The sequence below is a fragment of the Dipteris shenzhenensis genome, chromosome 28 (genome assembly GCF_047967505.1).
Source record: "Dipteris shenzhenensis isolate YYH24624 ecotype China chromosome 28, Dip_SZ_1.0, whole genome shotgun sequence".
Lineage (NCBI taxonomy): Eukaryota > Viridiplantae > Streptophyta > Polypodiopsida > Gleicheniales > Dipteridaceae > Dipteris > Dipteris shenzhenensis.
Window position 1 is genome coordinate 10,089,761 of NC_141623.1, and position 18,590 is coordinate 10,108,350.

Consider the following 18,590-nt stretch of genomic DNA (forward strand, 5'->3'; position numbering starts at 1 on the left):
TACTATGTAACATTCATTTACATCAGGGCAGTGCTCGAGAAAAGAGCCAATGCCCTATCCATCAGAAGCAGTAAAAGAAAAGCTGAATACAAGAAACATCCAAATCGTCCTCATGTAAGGCATCATATAAAGATTGCCGTAATGAGGCTCGGAAGAACTCATAAGGGTGCTGAAGGGGAGAATTCAGATATGCATGATTTCGCTGCAGCCAGAGGGTCCATAAGGCCCAGTATCTGATCCATTGAAAGAAAAGAGAATACTGTGACAAAGAAACTGATAGTTTGCCATACATCCAAAAAAACTTGTAGAACTTGTGTGCAGGAAATCTGAGAGATAAGAAATAGGAGATCTTGTCTAGAAGATCTTTGGAATATGAACAAAACCACAATAAATGCGGAATACTCTCAGGAGTATGATGACATCTTGGACAAAGAGGTGAGGCGATTCTTCTTTGAGCCAATTTCACTCCCACTGGAAGAATACCAACTATGCATCTCCATAGAAAGAGTCTCTGCTTCAATGGCATTTTCAACTTCCATATCAATTGCAATTTTCCTTTCCACCAGGCTGATGACTTATTCAGATGCCATAGAGAGTTAGCATGATGAGCAATCCAAGGAGGAGGTAATATCAATCGATAAGCCTGTATAGAAGTCAATAAATGCTAAGGCTGAGAGGATATTCTTGGACTTGAAGACTGAAGGTGCCAATCTTGAAGCCTGTCTCTTACATTGAATGTTGGAATCGGAACCAAAGGGAGTAAGAGATCAGCAATGGCTTTCCAAATAGTTCTGTGATGCATCCCAAGATTGTATTGCGACATGCGACCGGAAAAGAGAGAAAATGTCCTTGCGTATCTACCACATCATCAATGAACCGGATGCCCAACTTCATAAGATTGTAAGCTCTGATTGGTTGTTGTAGAGCAAGGGGAGAGGAAAACACAGCACTCCAATGAATGCTTTCCATTCTGAGTGAGGAAGCTATAGAAGCAGGATGGGGAGACCATTTGATGTGAGAAAGAACTTGCTTCCAATCCTGAATCAAGAAAGTAGAAAATGGACAACCAGGGATTTTACCTTGAAATTTGCCAAGTCCTACTTCCGATGGATCAACTAGCCAATGTCCATAAGCATTTGTGCGCATCGGACCACACAAAATTGCCAACATGATAGACCAAGGCTGCTCTTGTTGAAAAAAAGTCTTGAGCATAGTGATCTTTCTTGCCAACACATGAAATTTGATGTTTATTATATTCAAACCACCATGCATTCTTGGTGAGCAAAGCAAGTCCATTTTGAGCAACCTTAAAGCCTTTTTATGAAGCTTAGTTTTCCAGAAAATCTCCATGGCTTGAGACATAAAAAAAGTGAGATCTCGAGATGACCAATGTAATAGAGGAAGGTAGAACTGGACATAAGCTAGAACAATGGACTGAACAATTCGAACACACACACACACTTTTTTTTTTTTGGGTAAAATCCATTGTATTTATATTCTCATGAATTTACAATATGTGTTCGAACATGTGTTTGTGTGTGTTCATGTTCGAACACACACACACACACGCACACACACATGCACATACACATACACACATTTTTTTTTTAGTGAAAACTTTGAGTGCTTTATATTACAAGAGAGCTTAAAAAAAAAAAAAAAACTAGTAAGCTGAAATAGTACATCAAGCAAAAATGTCCATGTAGGACAAATATACATCCTGATCTATGCAGTGAGTTTTCAAACAATCGAAGAGCAATTGCTGCAAAGAATGACGGAAGAAAAGAAAAGTAGAAAAGACTGGATTACCAAAGACTTTGTGATTCCTAGCTTTCCAAAGAGTCTAGAGTGCCTAGTAGCGAACCCAGGTAAAGAACAAATCAAATTCCGGGCGTTTAGGATAGATCCAAACAACCAGAAATGCTTGCCAAAAACAGCGTGAGAAAATCTTAATCTCAATCTGTGCCGAAGGATGCCCAAGAAATTCTCTGTCTTAGAGCAATGCCAAAAGATATGAAATACAGATTCCCTGGGAGCTAAACACCGATGACAGATGGCGGGAGCAATGCGTTTGCAAGATAAAAGCTGTCGTGACAGAACAACCCTAGCAGAACACGCCATAAAAAAACCTATTGGTGTAATACAACTTTAGAGTGCCAAATGTGCTTCAATCTCTTTCTCCACCATTTGAGTGGACGGTGCAATGCCCAAATGTGATTGGCTCTGTCTGCCACCCAAGGTGGTGATAACATAACTTTATATAAAGAAGAGACTGTTATATGAGACAGCTTCAAAGGACGAATGAATGAGTATAAAGGAAGAAGGGTCCAATCCTAAAGCCTATCTTGAAGCTCTAAAAGCGGTACTGGTTGAAATGGCTGAACCATTCGAGTAATGACTTGCCATATTGGACGATAGTGCATACCCAAACCATATTTTGCAGCAGCCAAAGGGAAGGATAAAAGAGTGCCATCATCTTTAATAACATCTGCGACAATGGAAATCCCTTTTATATTAAGAAAATAAGAGCGTCGAGGCTCCTGCAAAGCCAAGGGAGCAGAAAAAACCCGTGACCGATGGATGCTCTCAGCTCGTAAAGAGTCTCTTCCATTCCATGACAAGTGTGTGAGAATATGCTTCCAATCTAAAAACATCTGAGAAACCATAGGACAACCTTTGATTTTGCCATCAATGCAGCCCAAAAGAAAGTCCCACTGCGTTGGTTGCCAAAAACCAAATGCAGGAGTGGTGATATGAACCAGTAAGGAACACATCATAGTAGCCCAAGGCTGATAATCTTGAAGAAACTGAAGCATCATTTTGCCTTTGTGTGAGCTAAAATGTGCACATGTATATTAAGAATATTCAGCCCTCCATGCAATTTGGATGAGCATAATCTCTGTACTAGAAGAATCCGCAAGCTTTTCTTACCATGCTTTGACCGCCAGAAAATTTCCATAATGGTGGACATGAAGGAAGAGAAATCCTTCTTAGAGAAAAAAATCAATGGTAGATAAAACTGAATATAAGCCACCAAGATAGACTGAACAATGCGAAGACGGACATGCAACGGCCAAGTAGCCAACTTCCAATATTCCAGTTTTTTCTTCAATTTATCAAGAACCCAATCAATTTGTTGATAGCGAGTAATGCTCCAACCTAGAGGATATCCAAGATGACGAATCAATTGAGTCAGTGGAACAATTTTCCCCGGCCAGAGCAGCCTTTGCCAATCCTTAGAATGCAATGGCAACAAACGGGATTTCTGAAAATTAATGTATAGGCCAGCAACTAGTCCATACAAAGAGAGAGGCTGCATTAGCAAAGAAAGATCCCTTGGAGTGTTTTTTGGCATGAAGAATGAATCATCTGCATAAGCCTGAGCAACCAATGAGTGACTTGCAGGAATTTCCAGCCCATGTAATATATTTGTCGCCACCAAGTGATCAATATATTGAAGCATTGGATGCGTGGCTATAGCATATAAGATAACACTAAGAGGGCAACCTTGTCGAACTGAACATCTAAGTGTCTAAGGCTCTGATTAGTCTTGAGATAAAATGCATGCGGCTTTGCTATCCTGATAAAGCCAAAAGATAACATGCTGCAATTTTTGACCAAATCCCAAAGCCTGCATAGTCTGGGCTATAAAGTCCCATTGAATGGTGTCAAATGCCTTTGCAATATCTACCTGCAGGATAAGCACATCTTGCTCTGTATACTTGGCATACTCAATCCCAACACAAGCATTGGCAATGTTATCAGTAATATGGTGTCGTGGAAGAAAGCCATACTGAGTTGGATGTAGGCCATACTGAGCTGGATGCAGGCCATCATGTAAATATTCCTTTATCCGATCAACCACCATTTTGGTGATGATCTTGTATACCACCGGCATTGAAGTAATGGGCCTCCAATCTGCTAATTACTCACAAATGGGCTTCTTGGGAAGAAGTTTGACCAGCCCTTTTTTCCAAGAATCCGGCATACATTGATTTTGCCAAGCAGTATTGATCATTTGCAGCAAAGGCATTTTTAGCAGATCCCAAAAAGCCAAGAAAAATTCCACCGTGAGACCATCCCAGCCAGGAGATTTCCATCTACCACATGATTTAACAATATCACTTAGCTCTCGTTCCAGTGAAAGGAGCTTCCAAATCCAAGGCCTATGTAGGAGAGACAATTGGAATGACATGCTGTAATAATTTTCCCCTTGTTGTAATAACCTGTTGCGAGGGTAAATCTACTTTCCCAAATTGAGAAGAAAAATGTCGAGCACAAGGTGCAGCAAGCTATGCCCTAGAAGAAGTCCTAACACCATCTGATCACAAAGCCTTGCAAATATTTTCAGAAGACCTTCTCTAATGCAGCCCTTTAAAAAAGGCTTTGGAGGAGCAGCCTTTATCCAAAAAGCCTCTCTGTCGTGCATGTCTCTTCCATTTGGCTATTTTCCTATTGTCATCGCATTAAGGAGTGTTCCCACTTGAAGTAGAACCATTCCAAGTACATGATGGAAGAGGTCTCCTTGCTCTCATAATTTTTCTTGGACTCTGCCAAGCTTCCTGCAAAGTTTTTTCCCTTACTTTCAATTGAGAAGTTGAAGGCATTGAGGCAGAAACAGTAGCATTTGACATAGCAGGAGCTTTCCCCTTATCTTGAGCTGCATTTGCTGGTTTATTGGACTTATTCTTAGCCTGAGAAGAGACAGAACTATCCTTAGGATGAATATCAGCAGGCATAGCATCTGGAGGCATTTTGTGTAGGACTAGTGGGCATTGTGAAGCCATGTGCCCAAACCTTTTACATTCAAAGTAGGCTCCTGCAAATAAACCCCATTTTAGCTTGTAAAATGCAATGCCCATTGCAACATTGTTTACCGTAACAGAATATGAGTCTGGAGTGGGATCATCTGTATCCCACAAAATGCAAAATCTATTCGAGTTGCCATTTGGTCGTGGTGGACACACCACCTTCCCCAAAGAGGCTGCAATTTTTGGCAACAAGGAAGCAAGGCATTGAGGGAAGTCCATAACCTGCACCGACACAGGACAACGATGTGCCTAATCAAAGCTTGATAATCCGTGGTAGGCGACCAAGGAAGAACATGTTCTTCCGTGGTAGGCGACCAAGGAAGAACATGTACCATTTGCTGGCCATAAAAGGGAGGGGAGTGCTCAAGTAGCATCTGCTTGTGCTGTTCATCCACCATAATCACTTCAAAGTAGCCCCTAGCTGCATAATGCACTTTGCGAACTAAACAACCCCCCAAAGTGCATGTCAACCAATTTCCAACATCCTCTACAAGTGGCATCCTTCTTGGAAAAAATATAATAACTGCATGCTTGGCATATTCACGCACCGGATCCACAATATCCTCTACTTCCACCATTATGCCAACTGTGCCTTCCAATCCTTGTGTGTATCATCAAAACCTTCATGCATCACATCATAAACTAACTGAGCCTCCAAAGAAACAGGCCCAGGGTTGTCCTGACCCAAATCCTGCATGTATGTCTTCATAGTAGTCATTGAGGACCTGTAAAGCGAAAAAGGAGAGGTAGAAAAGGAAGAGAGCTTTGAACAGGCTGAAAGTAAAGGGTAGAAAGAAAAAGTGGAAGAGGATATTGACTGAAAGAAAGCAAACAGAAAAGAGAAAGAGGGCTGATATATAGTAGACTGAGAAAGCTGGAGAAGGAATTACAAGGAGAAGCTGGAAGCGTAAAAAAGGGATCAAGGAACAAGAGAAAAGGAAAAAATGTAATAAAGAAAAGCAGGAGAGAAGAGAACTTGGTGACAGAATTGCGAGGATCAGGAAGAACGCGCGCAGAGGAGCCCGGGATAGCCGTTCAAAGTGTACGAAATCCGTACATGTTGTACGGAACAGTACGGTCTTGTACAAGACTGAGATGGGACTTGCATCCCCAATCGATGCTATCTGCCGCCAAAGGAAAAGATAACAAAGTACCATCACCATGAATCACATCACCAACCAGAGTAATGCCTTTGCAGGAAACAAAATACAAGTGCCTGGGTTCCTGTAAAGCAAGGGGTCAATCAAAGGCCTTCGACCAATGCAGATTCTTAGCACGTAAGGAGTTCCTAGCTACAGAGGCCCAACCATTCCATATGAGATGAGAAAAAATCTCCTTCAAGACAATAGCATTGTAGAAACAAAAGGATAACCTTTAACTGTACCATCAATATAACCCAGAATGAAATCCCATGGAGTGGGATGCCAATGCCCAAAGGCAGGAGAATTCAGCTGCAAAAGTGAGTGAGACATTATGGCGGCCCAAGGTTGATCCCCCTTGTAAAAATTGCAGCATTAATTTTCCCTTGTGAGCCAAAAAATGAATATGAATATTCAAGATGTTCAAGGTGCCATGCATCTTCGGGGAACACAAATGCTCCATAGAGAGTAAACTTGATACTATTGCGGCCATGCTTGGAGCACTAGAAAGTCTCCATAAGGCTGGACATGAAAGAAGAGAGCATTTTTTTCAAACATCATCAACGGCAAGAAGAATTGAATATAAGCCACTAAAATGGACTGCAGATTCGGAGTCGAACATGTAGAGGCCAAGTGGCTAACTTCCAATATTCCAGTTTCTTCTTGAGCTTGGTAAGAACCCAATCTATTTTTTGACGACGAGTGATGTTCCATACCAAAGGATATCCGAGATGATGAACAAGTTGGTTGGGCAAAACGATTTCCCCCAGTCACAAAGAGCTATGCCAGTCTTTTTTTTTTTTTTGCGCAAAAAGTAGTGCTAGTTATATTGCTTGAAAACGAGAGTACAAGAAGAAGAGCTATGCCAGTCTTAGCATGCAAAGGCAAAAGTTTGGCCTTTTGAAAGTTTACTTGCAAACTAGTAGCTAGTCCATACAAAGTTAAAGCTTTCATGAGTTGCACAAGGTCACTTCGGGTGGGGTGTTCATTGGAGTGAAAAATGAGTCATCATCATAAGCTTGCACAATCATGGGCTTTCTGCCATGTATTTGCAGACCATGCAAGACATCTGTAGTCACAAGATGATCAATATATCCAAGCATCGGATGAGTAGCTATTGCATAATGCAAAGCACTGAGAGGGCATCCTTGTCTCACTGATCGAGATAAAGTCTAGGGATGAGAAACATCTCCCGATAAAGTGCACCCAGCTTTGATGTCACTGTAGAGCCAGTAGATACCATTTTGCATTCGATGCCTAATCCTAAAGCTTGCATGGTCTGCGAGATGAAATCGCACTACACAATATCAAAAGCTTTGACAATGTCCACTTGCAGCAAGAGTACGTCCTGCTGGTTTTACTTTGCATATTCTATTCCATCATATGCATTGACAGTATTGTCAGTGATATGTTTGCAAGGAATAAGGCCATATAGAGTAGGATGCAGGCCATTGTGCAGAAAACCTTTTATTCTATCAGCGACCGTTTTGGCAATCATCATATATATGACTGACATGAGAGTAATAGGCCTCCAATCAGCTAATGATTAACAAAGAGGCTTCTTAGGAATCAATTTAACCAACCCTTTTTTCCAAGCATCTGGCATTTGCTGATTTTGCCAAGCTGAATTAATCATACGCAACACAGAAACCCACCTGATAAAGAAAAAAGGTTTTGTTTGGAAGTGGCATGTTTCCATGTTTCAATGAAGCTAACATGTTACGTTGCGTTTAGACCTGGTAAAACGCGTTTTTCGGTCACCCAGGCTGAAGGAAACCTTCCATAGAACTCTATATGAAGACCGGTCCCAATGACGGCTTATGGCTTCTCCATAGGACCCATGTCACCCTCTAATGTAAGCTGCCCAAGAATCAGGCTGAAGGCTGCTTCTTGTAGGGCTGATTGCAGAGAGCTGAGATGATCAGATGAGGGAGTGAGGCTGTATTTATACGCTGCAACTGTCACTCCTTAGACCGGACTTTTGTAGGGGAAGTGCAGCCCCAAATCAGAACTACAGGCCGGCTGCAAGGCCATAAGTCCCTCCACCAGCTGCTGATACGAGGGGTTGGTCGCGTGTCAGGCATGATTGACTGTCCTTCTGTATTATGCCCATGCATGGCTTGTGTGCCTGTCTCGTGCATGGTCCCTTGTGTGTGTCGTGGTAGCTGTCCTGCATGGGTGCATATATAAGTGTGTTCTACCCAATGGCTTCCACCCTCCAATGTAGAGGCTCATATATCAAGGTGAGCATATGCTACAATAGGGTGCATGAAGTATGCACATACATGATGTTTTTCTTGGGGTGAAATCCGTGTATTTTTATATTACAAGAGTCTGTGCCCAAAGTCGAGACCAGCAAATACAAGATCAGAATATTTATTTTGAGACAAGTAAATACTGTAATCTATCTGATGAACAGATGGGAGCGACATCCGGAAATAGTATCCACATACATGCACCGTGAGGGATCATTCTCTTGCATATACATCAGTTTGTAATCAGGCTTTCACATGCTCTAAATTTGTTCAGGTTTCAATCATTGTCCACCATTGTGACCTTCCAGGGAACAGGGACCGGAACGCCATGTCATAAGACATGTCATCAATTCATACGGAAACATACCACATTATGAAAAGAAAACCACTGTTAGTAGCTCTAAACTGTCCATTTCAACTTTAGACTTTTAAACACACTCTTAGAAATCTCAAAAGTGAAATGTACATCTCTGCAATGTGCACAAAGCCATAGAAGTGTAGGATACTATAGATCCAAGAGCATATAATATGCAAAATACAAAAAAAGAAGGCCATGCCTCGGGCCTGAAGGCCTCAATCCAAAATAGGACTCAAGGCTCTCGAGTCAAGTACATGGTATATAGAAAAAAGAAAGTCATCCCTAATGGTATAAAGGTGGCCTCTGCCTCATTTTGCTGAGCCTCATCATCTTGGTCCTGGTGGTCCTGGGCCTCATCATCCTCATGCTTAGACGCATCCTCTGCTGCATCACTGTCGGAGTCCTGAACTGGTTTAAATCCAAGATATGGTTCAGGAGTGCACTTTGCCGGAACTTGTTACGCAAATGCAAGTTTGCATTAACAAATACAAGATCATTTACCTATTAAACCCCAAGCCTGTCCCTCAATGTAGATGCTGGCATTAAATACCTTTGATTTCTAAAAAATATTAATGCGTCCTTCCCTTCGTTACTTGAATTACCTAGAATTAGCATGAAACTTTATCTTGTATTTAAGAAAATGTTAAGAACTAGATTTGTTTTTTGATCTTATTCATTTATCAAAAGTATCAGCTGGTTACAGGCCCAAAAACTGACCATATTTAAATAGTTACTGCTAGTTCCAGCCCAAAAAACTGAGCATTAATAATTTGGGAAGAGTGCAGCCATCCTTTGAAGATAAGGGGTGGAGTAGGCTATAGCCCATTGGCTAACAAATTACAACAGTAGTATTGACAACCAATTATCACTGAGATGATGAAGTAGTAAGAAGTACTCATTTGCTATTTTGGAAGAGAGAAATGTCTCTTTGTTCTTCTTTGAAAAGAATTTCGTATGGGTGTCCCTTTGACCATTTATGTAGAAGATATTTGTAGTTAATATAAGATCTATAACTGCAAGTCCTTCTTGTAGTCCCAAATGAAGAGAATGATCTTGTCACGAAAAAATATTTTCCTCCATCTTTTTAGGCTCAATGGTTCTTTGAGAAATCTGTATTTGATCCACCCACTCATTTGATTGGCTGTTTACCATTATTTTATTCAACTTTAATTGATAGTATGATTACTATAACTTGAGAGTTTCCTTCTATGATCATTTTAATATAATAAAGATGAAGTGCCTTGGTGATTCATACTATTACAGTTAAATCTTGTGATTTTGTGTGATATTGTGCAGGATCCTAAACAACAACCAACTAGCTGGAGGTATACCAGCCTCCATAGCTGAGATCACAAGCTTATCGAACTTGTATGTGCTACAATTGGATTTTATAGAATTGTTGAGTGCTAGGAATTCGTCAATATAAAAGTCGAAAAACCTGGAAGACCTACATTCAATGTAGCTTCTTTAGTAATGATTTTCTATTAAGTTACGATCCTTGCTCCTTACTTTGCACTCATTTCGAAATATTGATAAAGAGAGGCGAGTTTCTTGTCGAGGTTTGCTAGCTCCTTGGCAGCCAGTATTATTTGAGTCTTCGTGAATTAGGCCTGAAAACAATACTTGTAGCTATGTAAATCTAGCCCTCTCTTTGTGAATTAGGCCTAAAAACAATACTTGTAGCTATGTAAATCAAGACTACGAGATTTAACATCTTTAGCCATGTGGGTTAATTGAGACACATAACTACCCAGACTATGAAAGTCATATATGTCAAATGTCATGGAATTGTACTTCTCCCAAGAAATAAAGAGAAATCTTTTTATTATTGGCTCTAGTTAAAGAAAGTTGACTTTGGTTAACAAGTATACTTTCCTTTGTTTTACATTGGTTAGTGAGCACTGTGGGGACATCCACAAGGGACTAGGATTAGTCCAAGAACTAGAATGCATAGTAGGCTGGGCAAACACAAAGAAAATGCTCCTCTGTCCCAACCATCCCTAGCGTACATAGCATGCAGATGCCCTGCTCTCTAGGTATACTTGTGGCTCTCCCCACCTCAATCCTTAGCTGATGGGACGAAACCCGCATCTGTCCAATGGCAATCATCAGTGCATCTGAGACTAATCTGTCCTCGAGATATTGGGGACTGATGATGAATCCCTCCTCTGATACTCTTAGGTAGTGGTCGCAGTAGAATTGGTTCTTGGTGGGGAGCTCCTGGTCCCCCCGAAGCCCAAGATGTATGGAGCTGGAGGAGTTCTAATCATATGATACGGTTGATCTCATCTCGAGGGATCGACTTAAGAGGTGCGTCCATAGGGGGGAAGTCTGTCCATCTAGATACCGTGTCTGGCAAGCCTTGTGGATATGCATGCATACCATGTGTCAGCCCCGCCCTCTGCTAGTCGTCAAGATGACTCTGGGGCCAGCCTCAGAAGTCTCCAATGAGGTAAGTACCAAACTCTGTGGATGAAACTCACTATCTGAAAGATGGCATCAACCTGGAGAGGTGTCATGGCGAACTTTGCAGGGGGGGTAGAGAGAGAGAGAGAGAGAGAGAAGAAGAAGAAGAAGAAGAATATATTATCGTCCTCTGAAGACCAAAACCGGCCTATGGGACCTGAGCAATACAATATCACAAGTACATGAAAGCTCCTCCCAAAGATGGGAGGGTGGAAAGAGAAACCACCTTCTAGGATTCAGGTGGATTCCTATGCTTGAAGAGCTTATACACAAATGTTCCTAAAGCTGAAGGTGACCCTTTATGCAGCAAATCAGCCAGTTTGTTATGTCCCTCAAGGAGGTGATTGAACTCTTCCCTAATGTGTGCATAGTGAGGGCATATCATTACCATGTGTTCTTCTGTTTCAACCATACCTTGATCACATAGTTGGCATATTCTACTCTCCCTTGGCATCTTTTTCCATCCCCCTGTTTCTATTTGCAGCTGGTGTGATCGGGTGCGAAGTGAGGCTAAAGCCCTCCGTTTATGCACTGCTATAGGTGTACATATGTACTTCTGCGTTGTTGTCTCCCTTCCTGTATAAATTGACCAATATTCGGGGTTGATATATGTGCGATAGTACTCAAATTTATCTTTGTTTTCTGCTGTTTGCCATTTCCTGTGTAGTGCATTCAGCAGGTCATAATGAAAAGCCTCTTCATCAATCTCCTCTGAAGAGTAGTTTAAATACTCTTCTACTTCCCACTTCTTGAACCATTTTTTTAGGTCCTGTGCCCATTCGGATGTCAAAATCTTGCCCTTGTTTGTCTTTTGAAGCTTCTGACTTTCATTCCATGCTCTCTTTGGTAGCCTTTCATTATCCATGCACTTGACCTTTGTGATGTATCTGAGTACTCTCTTCAGAGCATGTAGCTCTATGGGTATACATCCTGTCTCTAGGAGTAACAAAGAGTATGGTGTAGTAGCCTTGATGCCCAGGTGCCTCCTAATGAAAGGCTTTTGCATTTTCTCTATCTCATTCCACGTTGATGGAGATATACTCCCACCCCATACCTCTACTCCGTAGAGTACTGTCTGTATCACATATGCCCCAAAGATCATATTTCGTACTTGCCACCTTCTCGTATTGCTATTGTTGCACTCATTTTCAAATTGGAAGTATTTTGCCCATCCTGCATCAAGTCTCCGTTGCACACAGCTGTTCCATCTATTATTGGCGGGGATTTCAATACCCAAGTATTTGAATGAGTGCACTGTCTCAATGGGTTGTCCTTTATATAAGATTTGGAGGGGGCTGCTTGGCTGTATAGTCTTGACTATCATGAGTTTAGTTTTGTTGACATTAATAGCCATCCCACTCTCTGCACAAAATATGCTGAAGATATCCATCATTTTTTGCATCTTACTTTCACTATCAGTGAAAACAACCACATCATCTGCGTAAAGAAGCAACCAAATCACGAGACCTGCTAGATGAGGGCTGTATAACTCATCTTTACATGCTTCTTCATTCACCAACTCCTCAAGTCTATCAATGCATAGGCCGAACAAAGTGGGTGAGAGCGGACATCCTTGTTTTACCCCCATATTACTATAGAACTCTTGTGACATCCCATCCTTACATTTTAGTTGACATTTTACTTTCTCATAGAGAGAGAGAGAGAGAGAGAGATCCGCGGGAGGCCTCACTGACCTTTGGGACAAAATACAACAGATAGAATGGAAACTCATACAAGCCTCAGAGGGCTGAAGCAAAAGGCGTGCTAGGGCCCTTGCTGAGTGTTATACTGAACCAAGCTATAGCTATAGATCTGTGGGTAGGCACATAGTTGTACACGTCTAGGGTAGGTGTGGGCTTTTGGCATTTGTGGATTTTTCTTTCACAAGCATGATGGACTAATGTATAGTTTTTTGAAACAATAAAGTATGTTTTGCAGGGACTTATGGGAAATGATGAAATGCAATGTGGTTGTACCAGACCTCCAGAGCAAGGGTGTCCAGTGTGTGGTCAAGTGAAATGTTCTTGGGGTCATGAAAATCAAGTAATGAAGGGTTTTTTAATTTTATTTTCCTGAGTCAATGTGCACTTGCATGAATGTCACAGGGCTTTTCATGTGTGTGTATGGGGGTGCATGCAAGTCTTAATGTGCATGCTAATGTGTGTGGGAATTGTGTGACCAAAGGTCCAAAATGTGCATTTAATGTGCCTTGGGGGATATTTGCATTTTTAATGGAAGAGTGGTGAATTCTAGGTGATGACGTGGCTGGAAAATCTGGAAGGGAATGTATGCATGCAAGGTGGTTACGTGATCAAGGATTGGGATGCTCTGGCTGACGAGTGGGCTGATACGTGGGATGGCGACTATTGGAGAGTTCTGGAGAAAGTGGATGAGCGGAAGAGATCAGGTTGGGGGGAAGAAAGCGAAGAAGGAGAGAGGAGAGGATCTGCTGGTCGATGAACGGATGGTTCACGGGCTCCAAATTGTTGTACAAGAGCAGTGCGTCAGGGTGTAGAGGGCTGTGACGATCTGAGAGAGTGATTGGGCTGTGTACGGGCTGTCAATGGGGTGTGATGATCTGAAAAAAAAATAGTACAGGGCTGATGGGCTGTCCATTTTCATTGACACACGACACTGCAGGAAATCTCCGTCCGTTTCTTTACCTTGGTAGTACATGTGTGAACTGACGTGGCAGAAACACGTGCGTGTTGATATGTCTGCTGATGTGGCATGTAGTCAATGCTGATGATGTGGCTGACACGTGGTAGATGGGCAGCTAACAGGTGACATGGCAGACCAGGGGTTAATCAAATCTAATCTTGGTTAGTGAATTGGCTAGAGGTCCAGTTAGCTTGACTTAAGTGCAACCAGACTGTAACCAGCCCAGTTACTCTGGTTAGCGGTCGTACGAGTCGCTTATTTTTTTGGGCTGTGGGTTTGTTACCTTTAATCACGCACAAGTGTGCAGGCTGCATGGGGGAGCTTAGCTGGAACAGAAGAACAGATTGGGAGTTGTCGCTGCTGGAAGCACTTGTGATGTGGCTGCTTACAATTCTGAGTATGACGTACAGCTTGTGTGCAGATGCAATAGTGACTGAACGGAAATCATGATAGGGACTTTGATCGTTGAGGATTCATGAGTCTATAGGTGGAGGGGATGACTCGATGGATTAGCATTCTTGGGGGTTCTTTGTGCATGAGGGTTCCGTACAAGAAGCATAAGTACGAGCTGTTTATCTTATACAAGCTGCTGGAAGGAGGTGTTGTAGATACATCATGTGTGGTTGATCTGTCGTACAAAGAACGACTGGGTGTATTAACAATTCTAGGTTGACACAGAGCTACAACAAGTCGAAGCCTTCTTTCCCCTCTTTCAAAGAGTTTGTGTGTTCCTGTGTGTGTTCTAGTCAGATTGTGTGGGAGATTGACTTGTTATTTGTGTGCTCTGGATATCTGCTCTGGAACCTGGTTCATAAGCTCATCATCTACGAGCCCACATTGCAGCTGATCCCTATGAAGTCTCAGCTATCTGACGTGGTGAAGTACATAATTCCTGGTTGTCTTTCTTTTTTTTCCCTTATCACCGTACTAGCTCTCTGAAGGGCCTCTCCCAAATCTGCATTTGTATTGGTGGAGGGTGTGGTCTCCTATACCTCTATATCCGGTGGGCTATGTCAAGTGGCTCCTTGATGCGGGCAGTCTGCTTCATGGATTTGGCTAATGCTCATCTTCTTGCAAATGAGTAGAAGGGATCTGAAGGGAAGTGGGGAGGGTCTTTTGCAATAAAGACAGCCAATTGAAATTGTAGGTCTGACTGTCCTTCATGAACAGGAATGGAATAACAAATACCATGAGGTAAAACCTCTTAGCTGTGAGCTTGGCCAAGAGGAGTACTAACTGTCCAATGTCTTACACTTGCTTTGTAGTTTGGCCCTCTCAGCTCGAGCTTGTTTTCTAGGCATGCAAATGGAACTTCATGTGCAAAAAATTACCCTGCATGTTTTTGCCTGGGATATTTGCTTCTCTGTTCTTATGAGTGGCAAATTTTTTATCTGGGGTCGTTTTCAGATTGTTGCTCATAAAATGTGCAGTTTGTGGACCTGAAGAAAAGAAGTCTGCTAAGGGGACAAAAGAGATTATTGGAAATATTTTGGTATATCCTGCAACAGTGTCTTGTCATGTGCTTATAGGGATACATTACAAGCTCAATGGCAGTTTACAAGATTTACAATCTTTTTTAACTCGGAAACATCTGTTCCTCAATTGCTTTCTTCCTCTGCATGCAATGTCCTAAAATGTGCACATGGAGATCCAAAAACAAGAGGAGCATGTCTAGTTTTACTTCCTCTAGAAACTTGAGTTTTCCCAACTTGTGCAGCATAATCAAGGAGACATTGACATGCTTTTATAAAAAATCACAGGGATCTTTCTTATAACAACTTGACAGGACAAATTCCTGCTGCAGCTTTCAAGATCCAGAGTTACAAGTAAGAGAGGAGTATACATTATTTTGAAGATATGATAAGAGGATGTTATTTAAGACAATGATACATGGCTTTCTTATTATTAGTGTCATTTTCATAGGTCCATGTTTGAGATATTTAAGGGGATGAAACTTATCCAGAATGACATCCTTTGTAATAGTTTTTCTTGTCTATGCTTGCAGTTTTGTTGGCAATCATCTTAATTGTGGATTGACTGGTTTGCAGCCATGCCAATCTTCTAATTCTGCACCACCATGTAAACAAAAAATATTCTCTTTCATGTAGCTGTACTTGAATCTTCTCTTTTACTACTTCCTTATACATCCAGCTGTCCCCCATATCCTTTCTTTTTTGTGGCCCTTTGAGAGTCGTTTCATTGAAGTCTAAAAGGTGGCTATTCTGTGGATTTTGCTGTTGTGTTAGCACCTGCAACAAAACCAAATAAAGGCGCTATTGTCGGTGGCGTTCTTGGGGCAGTTACTTTCTTAGCTGGCCTCGCTATGACCATCATATATTATTGGCGCCACCATCGACTTGGACGAGAAGTTTTTGTTGATGTCCCGGGTAAGATACGAACAATTAATTCTGACTGTAATGTGTCATTTTCTTATTTTATTGTTTCTTTGTATGAAGGGATGAATGTTTACTTGAAAATAATGTAAGAACCACATGGTTACGATGATCAAATGTGGAAAAAGCATAGGTGCCATTGTATATGATCAACACATGAGCAGACCTGGTAAGAAGATAAGACTACAGGGGGTACGTCCTCCAATCTTTGGAACTAGAATGAAACACCTGTAGGAGTGCCTCCATGAATGAATGTAGGATAGATTTTTAAATATTTTCTTGGGTTGATGAGGGAATTTCCAAAGATGCATCACATAATAATACCTTTTGATGGAAGATATTAACTAGAATTTTAATGTTGTTAAATCTTTCTTCTTCCTAGGTGTAGATACTTTCTTAAAATTTAAACAAAAGATTAAATGAGCATAAGCTGAGAAGAAGAAAAGACACAAGCTTCTGCTCCACAGCTCCAGCACTACTTGGAAAGCCTTTCTTCCTTTTCAGGGAGCACAGCTCTTCGTGTTTGTTTCTCGGGAGAACTGACCTTGACAGCGACCCTTGGTCTAGCAAGAAGGGCTCACATGGCAGCACCTTCAACCCCCACTGTGGTTAAGATTATGATCTCTCCGGAAGACAAGCAGCAGGATAAGTGTGAAGTAGAGGCTTTGCAGGACAGGGCCCTAGTGGGTCACATTGTTGGGCTCACCCCGTCAAGGAAACAGGTCAGGGATTGGCTTTAGGCGAGCTTAGCCCTAGGGGCTGACCACATCCAGGAGGTCACGATCTATGGGAGAGGAGTCTTCCTCATGCAGCTGAACTCCCCCGACACCACGGCCTCCCTTGTCGAGCAGAGCCTGAGCAGAGCCCTATCCTACTCGGCCCTCATGTCATCTAAATCCTTCCTTGGTACCATGGCTTCACAGTCAAGGACATGGATTCAACTCATCACGTGCCATGATTCCCAGTGACGCTTAGCTTCCCGGGGCTTCCGAAGGGGAGTACAGATCTATTCTTCCTTCCATAGGAAATTGTTTTGGCACAGTTCTAGCATCTCCGCCACAGACAGCAGCTTTAGTAGTGGTAGACGACGGGGTCCCCTGCCTCCGGGTTATCGCAGAGCATCTAGAGTCCCTCCCAGAGGAGATCCTCCTGGAGACCTTAGATGGAGGCGAGTTCAGACAACGTGTGGAGATCTCTGGCTTGCCCAGGCAGTGTCTTCGGTGCAAACAGATGGGTCACCTGGCACGGGACTGTTTGGTGGGCAGGGTCCTTCACCAGAGACAGGAGCATAGGGAGGCTCAACACCGTCCGTTGGCCACGCCCCAGCAGTTGGCAAGGTAGCAGCAAACTCAGACACCTTGGGTCGAGCCCTCCCAAGGGACTTGGACCAAGGTGGAGAAAAAGAAGCCCTCCAAATCAGCTTGAAAAAACAAAAGAAGGAGAGCCAGAGAGCGCGAGAAGGCGCAGACTTCTTCTTCTCAAGACACAGGGAAGGGGAAGGGGAAGGTGCCAGCGGAGTCCCCGGACCGGACACAGATGGAGGAGGAGGAGACCTTTTTCGATCTCCTCTCGGACCTGCAGGCGACAGCAGAGCAGAGTACCTAGGTTCCCATTTAGCGGGAGTCTGGAGCCCCAGCAGAGTCGGCTCCGGAGGTCCCTCTGCCTCCCCCACCCCCTTCTCCCCAAGTCGCCCCCCCGCTGCCCCCCCTGATCCCGCCCCCGTATTCCCCCTCCCCCCAGCTACTGTTACTCTCACCTCCCACCCCCCCGCCTCTCCTTCTCGCTCCCCCCTCGCCCCCTTACAGCAGCCTCCTCCCCCCTCACCCGCTTCCCGTCCTTCCTCGTCTCGGCCTATGGGCAAGGGGGTGCTTGAGCACTCTTCGACGTGGCCCAGCCCTGGCTCTGCCTCCTCATAGTCAGGGTCATTGGGGCCTTTTTCTTAGCTTCCAGGTCCTAAGCCTCACCCTGGTCATCGTCTGCCCAGAGAGTTTTGAAGGCTAGGACCGTGGAACTACCTAGAGATTCCGGACAGATACCCGCTTGCTCTACAGGTGTCAGTCCTGATTTTACAGCCCCGAAAAGGGGGTTTCATAGGAGTGTACGGCTCTGGCACTCGTTCCTTCTGGGGATTTCACTTCTCGAATCTCAGCTAGTGGGGAGGAGCAGTGGACCCCCACACTGTTTGATCTGATGATGGGGCAGCAGATGTTCAACATGATGGAGGAGTGGCTAGGCCCGCAGGGGAGGAAACTGTGGGTCTCCCATGGGAAAACCGCCACTTTTCAATTGGGTTTTTCTGCAAATAGACGGGACTTGGGAGTAGCTATTTGTGTGCTTCGCCTAGGTCCCGAGGTTCAGCTTAGGCAGGCATCATACTGGACGCTATAGCAGTGCGCAGATAGGCTTGGAGTTGAGGCCTCCTTCTTGATGCAGTGGGCCATAAAGGTAGGCATCGAGCCAGTTACGCCACTAGTTTGGCGCCGAGTGGATTTGGACTACTCCCCCTC

General features: G+C 43.2%; 1 protein-coding gene across 3 annotated transcripts in view; it reads left to right on the top strand.

Annotated features, from left to right (window-relative positions):
- LOC147883150 (LRR receptor kinase SERK2-like) overlaps positions 1 to 18,590 on the top strand; it is a 141,394-nt gene that overhangs the window by 75,688 nt on the left and 47,116 nt on the right. For all 3 annotated transcript variants that reach the window (XM_087399733.1, XM_087399736.1, XM_087399734.1), the window contains 4 exons: positions 9,860 to 9,931; positions 15,451 to 15,516; positions 15,696 to 15,769; positions 15,937 to 16,077. In XM_087399733.1, the coding sequence (XP_087255859.1) occupies positions 9,860 to 9,931; positions 15,451 to 15,516; positions 15,696 to 15,769; positions 15,937 to 16,077 (353 nt within the window). The remainder of the gene's footprint in view (positions 1 to 9,859; positions 9,932 to 15,450; positions 15,517 to 15,695; positions 15,770 to 15,936; positions 16,078 to 18,590) is intronic.